Source organism: Malus sylvestris, chromosome 7 (assembly GCF_916048215.2).
Source record: "Malus sylvestris chromosome 7, drMalSylv7.2, whole genome shotgun sequence".
NCBI classification, from domain to species: domain Eukaryota; kingdom Viridiplantae; phylum Streptophyta; class Magnoliopsida; order Rosales; family Rosaceae; genus Malus; species Malus sylvestris.
In genome coordinates this window covers 1,114,970-1,127,528 of record NC_062266.1, presented here as the reverse complement: position 1 = coordinate 1,127,528, position 12,559 = coordinate 1,114,970, and the positions used below count along the sequence as shown (strand labels likewise).

Genomic DNA, 12,559 nt, shown 5'->3' with positions numbered 1-12,559 from the left:
TCAATTGAAGTATTAGAAACATGAGCAGATGGCATTTCTGTAAAATTATAATTGATCTCACAAAGCTACAAACATATCCCAAGTAAGGCATCCAAGTCAAGTGACTTGGGAAACTAGTAACCTAAGAGCAGTTCTACCGTGGGCAATAGCCTGTTGGACTGGCTCTCAAACAGGGCCAGATAGCCCAAGCAATGAGGTCCAGTGTATGCAGGCGATTGAGCCCAAGCAAGCTCGAGGGAGTGGCTCGGCACAAGTAGCCAGCCCGAGGGCCCGAAGGTCACGTGACGCAAGGCTGACGTCTGGGTGACGTCAGCCACGTGGTGGATAGGCCTGGATAGAGTCGAAGAGCGGCAACACCCTGATGCGGTGGTGGACGAGCCTGGAAAGCTCTTTGCGGAGGTCGATCTCAACACTGGTGACGCCAATATCCTGGAGACGGAGGGCGAGCTTCTCGCCAACGCGAGAGGCGACCTTGGCGTCCCAGAAGGTTTGGGAACGAGGGAAGCGGTTGAGATTGGATGGATAGAGGACGACAAACTCTTGCTCGGAGGAGGAGGCCATGGTTATGATTGAGGAGTTGCTACGGCTCGTCACCTGTGCTGTGATTTTGCAGCATGAGAGCACCAGGCGGAGGACATGGTGGTTTCTCGACATTACAATTTGCAGAGAATGATAGAAACAAAGAGAGACGGAACTGGGAACTATTCGATTCTATTCTGCTCAATTCTATTAAGTCACTGCTAGGTGGTGTTTGAGTTTCTGTTTTACTTTTCTTAAAATAATTATTTTGTATTATTTTATAAATAATAAAAAATACTATTATTTTATTGCCTATTGTTAGAGCTATTCAATGTAAGGGTGGAGATGCAAAATGCAATTACTGTTCATTAAGGGTAGTTATTGTTCACTGGGTGGATTAAATAGTGAATAGCCCTATGGAGCCTTAGCAACGGTGGAGTTGCTCTAAGCTCATGGGAATTTACAAAACTTAGCTCATGAGAATTCATCTCCTACATTAACAGCCCCTAAACTTGGTGGTCTTGGAGCAACAGGTTTGGAATGTAGAATTTCAAAGTGAGGATTGGAAACTGGACTTTGTGAATATTCAAATACACATGTTTACGAACAAATGATGGTTAAGCTCAATTTGTTTCATCTGAGCATGAAAAAATGGATCGGTAGCTATATAAGTAGTGTTAAGATTATCACAAAACATAAAGGTGGGTGAAGTAACAGGAAAACGAAGCTCGCACAGAACATAGGAAAGCCAATGGATTCGGCACAAGCACGAGCCAATGAATGGTATACAGATTCCGCCCTAAATCGAGAGACTGTCCGCTGTTTAGTGGAGCTTTAGGAAATCAAATTCAGTGTAGGGAAATATAAGAAAACCTGAAGTGGAATGATATGTGTCCGGACACCTAACCCAATTAGCATTAGAAAAGAAGAGGACTGGAGGAGCAAAGGAAGGAAATCCCATGGTCCAGGGAACGCTTAACATATTGTAGGATGCGTTAGCAGTAATGAGATGAGTCTGTGTGAGACGAGACATGAACTGAGATATATGATTAACTGTATAGGTGATATCTGGGCGAATCAAAGTAGGATACTACAAAGAACCCAAAAGATGAGGAATTTTCATGAGACCGAAGTGGTGTGCCATCCTGATTAGATAACTAAGCACGAGAGGCAATGAAGTTCTACATGGCTTACAATCAGTCATATTTGTCTTTTTTGAGTAAATTAATAGCACACTTGGTTTGAGGTAGATGAAGACCAACCGAGGTAGGACGAATCTCAAGACCCAGAAAGTAATGAAGAGGACCAAAGTCTCTCAAATTCATGTCTCAAGAGATCTAGCCGAAGAGCAACCAAAATTATTACAAGTTAACATAATATCATCCACATAAAGTAAAAAAATAAGATGGGTTATACCACGATGGAAAGTGAAGAATGAGAGGTCGACAAGACATTGCACAAAGCCTTGACGGATGATGAATGTACTGAAGCACTGAAATCAAGCTAGGGGAGCTTATTTGAGACGATAAAAAGCCTTGTGTAATTTTACAAACCCGATGAGAGTGACGAGGATCTACAAAACCCGGTGGTTGGACCATAAAGACATTCTCCTGTAAGTGGCTAGGCATTTTTTACGTCTAGTTGGCCAATGGATTACCCATGAGTGACTGCTAAAATAAGAACAAGACAAATAATGGCAGGCTTAACAAACATATTGAATGTCTCATCATAATCAAACATGTTGAAACCAAATTTGTGCACATCCGCAAGCAAATGTGAAATCCAGTCAGAATAGCACATGATCTTCGATGAGGGAAGAATGAGGTTGATTGGATGGTATGATTGAATGGACTGCCTACATAAAGGGAAATCAAACCACGTGTGTAGTTTTAAGATAGAATAGAGTGGACCATCCTTGACGAATAGCCTATGACGGTGCGTTAAGGAGACGAGTTTTCCATGGACGTGTCTACGCGTAGACGGCCACGTAAGGGTCTTTGTTAGGCATAGAGAATATGTGTGTAGAAGTTTGAGAGAGAGATATATGTGTCCCCCGTCCTCCGTTAAATACCCAAGCTAGTGTTGTTGGATTTATCCAATATAAATCAACCTTTAAGTGGTCTACTATATGTAATAGGAATGTAATATTGGAGAATAATGTTAATTGTGATTTGATCTCTTAAAGATATCAATCCTATATAAGGTGTCTTATATTGGAAATAGGATTGATGGAATCCTTAATAATATATGATTATGATATTTTACTTGAGAGCCAAGAAAGGAGAGTTTTAGTTTTCCCTTATGGACGGAATCTAAGACTTTTTGGCTAGTATATAAACACCGGTCCCTGCTAACCCTAGACACGACAACTAAGGCTTCCCATAGAGCATTGTCATAAAGCTAGGAGTTTACAGAAGAGTTGGTGTTTCTGTTTGTCATGGCAAACATAAAGATTGGAGTTTTATCGATGACGTCTTGCCTGCATGGCTACTGCATCTTCGGTAACTACCATTGGAATCAGGTCAGTCACTCTTCGTTTGTGTTTTAATTGTATAACCTTACAAGGCTAACAATTGGTATCAGAGCTTTTGGTTATATGATTAAAACCTATTAAGAAAAGTTGATTTTAGAGACTGAAAGCAAACAACTTAATCAGTAACTGATATTTGGATAAACATTGAAAGTCTACTAATCACACGTGCCGTTGATGTTGTTCTTAAATTTTTGTCGAGCATGTAGGTACATTAAATACCATGTTTTAGTTAAGCATGTCATGAATATATATGGATCCAATTCTTATAAATTTTGGCAGCATGTATATCCGAATGGGCAATTGGTATGTTTGAATAAGAACTAATTTTATCAATTTTATGACGTATGTGTTTGATCAGGTCATATTAGAACTAATTCGGTCAACCCTAAATATAATGAGCAATTATAAATTTAGGGTATTGCGATTTCTTTGAATTGTTGGCTACAAAAGGTATCATGTTTGCCATGAATTATATTCTATATGAATTATACTCTACAATTGCTACGCTAATATGACATGAAACAATTGCATTAGTGGTAGCAATTGTCTGATCAAACAAGTACATGTAAGTTTAAAAATCAATTGATTAGTCAAATTTTATTATCACCAACAGTTCTGATAAAGGATGATAAAGAAAATTTGATTACTCAGTTCATTAAATTAACTAAGACTAAAGACCATGGCATATTTCAAATTTTCTACTTCTATTTTCATGCTAATATTTTGGCTGGAATGTTTTACTATGTATTGTCGATGTATTCTCAAATTTTTGAGGTCCCTGTACATCAGCAAGTTCGATGGGGAGGTTCATATATATACATTGGCATATGAAATCCTGGTATAACCTTTCCTTTTGGTCTCCTCGTTTAAACAAGTGTTTTACAGTTTCTTTTAACTAGCAGCAGATCGTTAAGTAATTTTTGCTCCAAATGTTAAAAGTTTTAGATGGGGGCTCCTTGACGAATAGACCAAATCTGTGGAAATTAGTATGTCTGGGAAAAGTTGAATTTTTAAGGCATACCCAAAAGCATACATATGTGCATATATATCTTGTTAGTAGTACATGAATGAGCCTATTGGCTGGCCTCATCAGCTCCAATCGCAGTTTCCAGGGTGAACAGACGCAAAGGGGACACTAAGCACCCCCTCAGATGCCTCACAGACAGGTTTTGAAAAACACCCCAAATCCTTGTTGCTTCTGATTTCCATGGGTAAAATAAATTCGTGCAAATCAATATTTTTTTTAATCAGTTGTCTTATATGATAATGTGTGGGACATATATATAGATTGAATTGGATTGCCATGTCATTGGTTGCTACGGGAAGTAATCAATATGGATTAAATTTTAAATTTGCAAACATGTAGCAAAATGGACATGTGGTTTGTTTTTATACAAGGATTGGGTGGTTATATATTGCTTTAAGCTTGAGATGATCCCATACAAGACACACAAATATATGTATAATCTGGCAGATAAGCAATAGTTATGCAGTACTTTTGTTGCTTATGGTCATAGTGATATTAACTCGTAAGGAATATGCATGACTAATCAAATTAGTTTGTCTACAATTTTGCTTTCATATCTCAGTATAGTCAATTGTATATGACTAGTTAATTATGAAATTGATGCATAAATTGTGAATTGACTGAGAATGGCAGAAAGCATCCAGTGGCAAGAACAAGAACATTATACAAGTGAATGAGGTTTGCAGTAATTATGTGACAATTCTCATTTGTATGTTATCTATTTATATGAGAATTCCGGTTGGTCATGTGATTATATATATGTTTATAAAGAAGTGGTGAACATATGAAGGCATGAGGTGTGTATTTCACTCAAAGCATATGACTAAAATTGATAAGCATAAGTTTTCAAACTTGTATATAGTTTGTTAGTTTTTCCTATGCCTAAAGAATTTTAAACAGTGTTTTAATTAGTAAATTTTTATGTGCCATAAGGGGAGAAGAAAAGAAACTTTTCAAGGCTAATGTAGGGCATATATTCGAGATGTTTTCTATGGAAGAAAATAATTTTGGTTGTTCCTTTTATTTAATTGGTATTTACAAGGCTAATGCACGATTTTGATGCTAATGTTTTAGGAGCCTTGTACTACGGAAAGAAAGATACAAAAGAAAAGGAACCTGTTTGACTTAAGAAAACATTTGAGCAATTTAGTTTTTAAATTAAAGGAATGTATTGTTTTTTTGCATTGCATAAAGTATTTCTAATTCAAACAATTGACTCCATAATGATAAGTATTGACATTCTTTTGGTGGAATAAAATTTGTTCTATATGTGATTAATCTCTTTCAAGTATGCTGTCAGGTTTCTTGAGATTAATATAATGTCAAAGGGAGTCATGAAGGAATTAGTGCCATTTGTTGGCAAGACTTGAAGCTCGAATCAAGTTATCATAATTTTGTCACTTACAGTTAATTAATTCATGTGACATCTTGTATCGTTTCAGGGCGGAGTTGATCAATGCCATTTCAACTAAGCAAGCCGCAATGGCTTAGTTGACGATGAGACTGTGTTTTTGAGTTACTTCGGTCAACTTTGCATCTTAATTAGAATAAAAGAGATAATCTTCTTGCCTACAGGTGTGGATTACTTCTTTTAGTTTAATTAAGATGGCATAGTATGGGTTTTATTTCACATAAGTTGTGAAAACCTTCATCTTGCCTACAGGTGTTGAAGTTTTTCATGAAGGAACTTTTGTGACATAAAATCTAGTACTAGAAACTAGTTAATTTTCTTGCCTACAGGTGTAAATTAATTTAGTTTCATGAAGTTTATCGGGATAAAGTTCCATGCCATTAGTGACAAATATTTCCACAATGAGCCTCATAAAAGGTTGTGGTTTGAAGGCATGGAAATCGGTTGCATCATGATGTATTTTGTATCTCTTTATGAGACTTGTTGATGCAAAGTATTGGACCCATGAAGGTTAATCAAGGATTGCTAAGGTACGCATTGTTTAAGTCTTATGCTTGAAAATCTTTTCAATTTGAACTATGATGTCGGTTTAGAGGATGAAATTTGACTACTAAAGTTTCTTTTGGACATCGAAATTGAAATGATATGAAATTGAATTTGTGATGGATATATAAATTCATGATAGATGCACATAATTGTTTCTGGCAGATTGCGTGTCTTGATTTAAATCCGGTGAATGACATGTCTAATGGTCACCAAATGACCTGAATTTTGGATATGTTCAACATATAGATGTCTACTATGTGTCTGCGAATTTTCGTAATTTTCTGCCATGTATGTTAATTATGGTGAAGTTACTAGTAACCCATGATCGTATAGACAGTTTTACTGGCAGATTGTGTTGGTCTTTTTGAGACGTGACTTTAGACTACTATTTTGACCCAAAATGGCTCTGTATTTCTATTTTATGAAGATTAGTATGTCTATTTTGATCAATATAAATTTGGTAGCAATCAAGCTTGTAAATTAATTATGATAAATTCTAAAGTAAGTGTAACTCGTTGCTGAAATTCTGTTTGACAACTTTATGTTGGTTGAGATGTCTATTTTATTATGTCTAAAATATAGAGCAATTTTCTTTAGGAACATCTTTGAAAGAATATATTAACGAGTGTTTGCCCAAGTGGGAGAATTAGTGAACGAAAATTGGGCTTCACACTCATTAACTTATTTGCAAGTATAAACTCTGAAAACTTAGTGGGAGTTGTTCTAAAATTTTGAGCACTAAGTGGACTTGCATGAATCTATTAAAGCATTATTCTATCTTCCATGAATTTGTGTTACTTGAATGTCTATAATAATGTTTAAGTTGCACGAATGGATACTTGGTATATGCGTACATTTTCTATTATTTGCAATCATTTGGATTTCTTGGTTGATCATTTATTTTGGGGCTCATAAGGACTTAGCATAAATGTGGACTTATTAATACATATAAGATGGTTGTTGGATACATGTTTTGTGTAACAGCAGTGAATGCTTTCAAGCTTAGTTGTACCTTTCATTGAGGTAATATGCATTCATTGACTAAGTAAGGCTACTCCCAAAGGCATATTTTCAAAAGTATGATTTAAGTATTGATTTGCAAATTAAGTAACGATGTTGCAGATCAGTGGGAGTTTGAGTTTCGTGTTAGTAATGCCTTACAGTTGCAGATGACCTATAAGGTATGTATAGAATCCATGTATTCATTTTAATCTCCAGTTGGATTCATTAAGTCACATTTTTCGTGTGCTAGTCAATCATCTGATAAAATATCAGTTATCAAGTTGTTATCAAATTGCATATTAAATGGCATGGCATGGTTTGTGCACTGGCTCAGTTGTGAGGATTTCCATCTTGCCCGCAGGTGTTGGAAATCACTATGAAAGTAACTGGTATGGTGCATAGATTAGTGTCAAAAACATATTAATTCATCTTGCTCACAAGTGTTGAATTAATTTGTTTTATGAAGTTTTTTTGGGATATTTTACTTGGACATGTGCCTATTTGGTATTTTCAGTTGTGTCCGTTGGCTACAAACATTGTTTGTATTATTATTGATCTAATGAAAGTGATGCATGATTGTTTTGGAGATGTATTCACACCTACATGTTATGGTGGTTTCATTAGATGAAGGATATCTGCATTGGCAGATTTAAGGCTTCGAAGAAGCATAAAGTGTAACTTGTGAGTTACAATAAGGTGGACCTGAGATGATATAAAGTAAGACATTTTGGTTAATTTAAAGTTTAATTTTAAAGTTTCATCTATTGATCATAATTTGTGTTTCATGTAAATGAGGATCTTAGCATGTGTGATTATGAAGGTTCTGGGTTGTGTCAACTCTACAACCTTGTTAGTTCCATGTTAAGAAATGCATTTGACAGAAGCTGCATTAAGGACGAGATGTAATCACTGTTACATGGCCACTAAAGTGACATTAGTCTCCAATCTCAAGTATAAACATGAATATTACATTTTGTAGACCAAGTGGGAGAATGTTGGATTTATCCAATATAAATCAACCTTTAAGTGGTCTACTATATGTAATAGGAATGTAATATTGGAGAATAATGTTAATTGTGATTTGATCTCTTAAAGATATCAATCCTATATAAGGTGTCTTATATTGGAAATAGGATTGATGGAATCCTTAATAATATATGATTATGATATTTTACTTGAGAGCCAAGAAAGGAGAGTTTTAGTTTTCCCTTATGGACGGAATCTAAGACTTTTTGGCTAGTATATAAACACCGGTCCCTGCTAACCCTAGACACGACAACTAAGGCTTCCCATAGAGCATTGTCATAAAGCTAGGAGTTTACAGAAGAGTTGGTGTTTCTGTTTGTCATGGCAAACATAAAGATTGGAGTTTTATCGATGACGTCTTGCCTGCATGGCTACTGCATCTTCGGTAACTACCATTGGAATCAGGTCAGTCACTCTTCGTTTGTGTTTTAATTGTATAACCTTACAAGGCTAACAAGTGTATTTATGGAGACCTTTGAGAGTTCTTGTAGGAAAAGTAATCAGGAGACTAGAATCATGATTATGTTGCCTAATCCTTAATATATCCTAATTTGATAGTAATTAGGATTTCCTTACTTGAAGGACAAGTAATATCTTTAATAGGTCTTCATTCTGGCTTACCAGACTACGCTCAATGGGCTTCGTGTATTCCGATCCTTTTTGTCACCAATCAAGTGCCTAGAAAATCGTCCCCACAATTGGCCCTAACTATGCTTATAAGAATGCGCTTCCACTTCGAAGATAGATAGTTACCAATATACAGTGAGTGAATTATCCTAGAATAATTTCTCTAGAATGTGCATTGGAAGCTTATTTAAGTCATTAAGCCTGTCAGAGTAAAACACTTTACTCTTTTCATCCTTCATAATTGCGGAATATAATTTAATCTGTCAATCTTTCCGAAGTAAGCTAACTTCAAAGTAAGGAATACTGAGGCGAAACACGAGTAAGTTGTAGGCCCGACACAGAGCTCAAAGCCCCCCAACAATGACATTGATTCGGAAAAACGTCACCTCCCAAATTTAGTATTTATTAAAATTACCATCGAGGTATTCGAAGTTCCACCTTAGTCCAGTACCAAGTATTAAATATTAAACCAATGAAAAACCTTTTACCCTAGAATTGCAGTATTGCATTGATCGGATTAAGGATGAAAAAGTGTCGAATTATATCTGGAACGACCTCCAGATTTTAATGTCAGTCTAACATGTTTGAGCAGTTGTTAATTCTGTTTGTTCTTTCATCTTGCCCCATTCTAGGTGAAAGGCTGATAACCTGAAAAGTCCGTATTGTTGGAAATTTTGAGTAGAAATTTCTTATGTGGGGTTTGTCCTAGGGGTGGGCAAACGGGTCCTGGACCCGCGGGTCGGGGCAGGTACCCGCGATTTGGGGCGGGTAAGGGGCGAGTCCTAAATTTCAAAACACAAAACGGGGCGGGTACAAGAAATTAGCGGGGCGGGGCGGTTCTAGAAATAGGAGGGAACGGGCCCCCGGCCCGGCCCATTTCTAGCAAGAATAATTGGTTTTATCCTCATTTCAGTCTTCTCAGTTCTCATATACTCAGAGTCACTCACTTTTCCTTTTTCCCAACTCGATCTCTCATCCCGACTCGCTCTCACTGTCCCAGCTTCGTCTGCCGCCGCCATCATCAGCTCCGTCCGCCGCTGCCATTATCAGCTCCGTCCGCCGCCGCCATATCAAACCTCGATCCAAGGAAGTTGAAATCGTCTCTTCGTTTTTTTTTCATTCAATTTATAGCGAATTTCTTTGTTTGATGTGGCTTTAATTTTTGAATGCATGCAAGGAATTGGGATGGGGAATGCAATCATGGTCGATGATCTGGAGCTCCTTGTTTTCTAATGTAATCTTAAACCGCTGCTGCTGTGTCTCTCTCTCACTCACTCTCTCGAAATCAGTCTCTCTCTGTCGAACTCGAATGGACGAACGACGAAGTCAAACAACTCAAAACGATGAATCAATCATCTCATCCACCTGACTCAGACTCATATTTGCAGCGCAGTCGAGCTCTGTTAACAGTCCTCTTCAGTTAAGGTAATATGTTTTAGGGATTTAGGATTTAAAATTAAATTAAGGTTTTCTAGATTTAGAGATTTTGTTGGGTTTTGAAATCTTGACCTCTGTTATGTTCCAATTTCAAATCTTTTGTTCAAATGATTTGGGTGGAAAGGGTCGAAATCTGGGATTAAGCATTAACTGGTATCAGTTTGTGAACCATTGTTAAAATGAGATCATATTAATATGTGCTGATGTGCATTTGTGCTTCAACAATCTGTGCTTCAATATTTCTGTAATTGTAAATGTAATATGTGCTGTTGTGCACTGCAGTGCAGCGGCAGGCTACAGCTCCATTTTATAAAATGATGTATTAAAAAAAAAAAAAAAAGTTGGACCCGTGGACCCGCCCCGAATCGGCTCGTTTCAAACGGGCCGGGTTAGGTCCGGTTCCAAAACTCAAAATCTCTTTACCCGGCCCGTCCCGCCCCGTTACTATTTAAAACGGGTAAGGTCCGGTTCCTTCAAAATTGGGCCCGGCCCGGCCCGTGCCCAGCCCTAGTTTGTCCCACATTGACCATTCCCACAAGGTCTCCACACTTTATAAGGCTTTATCTCTTATAGAAAGTGATTGGAAGATAGGCCTTGGAGAAGAAAATTGGGCTCACCCTTGGGGTTGGGCTTTGGGGTGTATTAATTAATTGGTAATTAATATATAATTAATTATAAATAATATATAATTAATATATATTTAATTATCAAAAAATGGGCTCTAATAATTAAATTATTTAATTAATTATTTTTCAGATTTAATTAATTATTTATTTTTTATGAAAAGACTCATCCTTTCAGATGAAGTCTGAGAGTTCTTTCTGAACACAGAGCAAAGCACCCTTCTGAAGAGATGTCTCCCAACAGTCACACCCCATTCTCATACCTGTTGCAAACAGGCATCCATATGCTATATATACATCCATCTGCATGGCATTGAAAACACAGAAAATAATCAACTTCATCTTCTACATTCCTAAACCTTCTTACTGAGAGAAACACACTAAATTCGCCAGAAGTTAAATTTTCCGGTGCTGGAATTTTAACTTGATCGTTGAATCCTGGTGAAGCAGACGTCTGTAGAACTACAAGCAGAGAGTAGGGACGAAATTTCTGTTTCAAGGACATTGCGGTACGCAAGCCTCGATCTTCAAGTTGTCTGTTTTTATAATTCGTATTCTAGTTTATATTCTGTCAATTCCTATTGCATTTATTATTTATTAGCATATATTTAAATCACAGATTGTTGACTTATATCCACAAAATTCTTTTTACCACACAAGAATACAAGTAAAAAGGCTGCCACTGATTTTGATGATACTAGCGATGGGGGAGGAGATTGGGAGAGATTGCGATAGCTTTGGGTACATGCACTACTGATTGCAACAGAGGAGGAGATTGCTTGGCGAGTGTGCTGCTTATTCTGGTGGGATTAGATGTGTCCAAACCGCTACGGTGAGGGATGAAGACAAAATTCCTAGGTGGCAATGAGGATTGGGAATGGGTGGACTTAAGGTACGAAATGTTGCCAAACATATGTTATATGTGTGGGAAATTTGATCATCACGATGTAGAGTGTGAGGAAACTCTGACCCTAAAAATTACACGTATTGAGCCGAAGTAATCTACGAGCTAACTACGTCTTTCTATGGATGATTGTTAATGCGCGTGTGCCAATTCATTACCGAGCTTGGTCAAATGAATAAGTGATGGTATGATAATGAAACACACTTTCAATTTCTACACCAAGAAACTTCGACTAAGGAAGGAACACTCTCGGCATTGGGCTCTAAAACATGAAGACAAGGTTTCAACTATATTTGTGAAAATATATGTACGCCGAATCGGCGTTCTGAAGACCTAACTCTAAATGATACTTGTGAATGAACCGACAGATCACTTCACTGAGAGAGTTGATGAAGTGACTTTTTTCGATGAAACAACTAGAGATTCTTAGCCACCTGAAACTTGGGATAGATAACCAGTAAAAAAAGGAGCAGGTGTTGTTTAACCAACCGAAGAAACTCTTAGACCGAGCTAATTCTACGACTCCAATGATTTTAACCAAACTGAATTTGTGTTGTTGTCAATCAATTGATGTTTAACCAAATTGAATATAGGTTGACGTGTTAGTGAAGCAATTACTATTTCTTAGGGTATGAGAAAGTTTCGCGTAGAGCGTTAATTTGTGTGTTGACTGAAGGTCCTCTCTACGTTGTAAAACCACTTTTATTTATAGGGGTGAATAACCAAATTTGCCTAAGTAGAATCATACTAGGATAAAAAGTCCACAGTTTATATTGAGTACACTCAATATTATCTTTTGTTGGAAAATATTAGGATTTTAGTTTATTTGAATATTTGGTTTTCTGGGCTTAGCCCGTTAGCATTAGGGTTTTGATTTCTTACCTTTTAGGGTTAAGGTTAGTTT

At 37.0% G+C, this 12,559-nt stretch overlaps 1 protein-coding gene across 1 annotated transcript; it reads right to left on the bottom strand.

Annotated features, from left to right (window-relative positions):
- Positions 1 to 10: 10 nt before the first annotated feature.
- Positions 11 to 694, bottom strand: LOC126628344 (uncharacterized). Its single transcript, XM_050297997.1, has one exon. It carries the CDS (start codon positions 652 to 654, stop codon positions 310 to 312), a length of 345 nt encoding a protein of 114 aa, XP_050153954.1. The 5' UTR covers positions 655 to 694; the 3' UTR covers positions 11 to 309.
- Between the last annotated feature and the right edge of the window lie 11,865 nt (positions 695 to 12,559).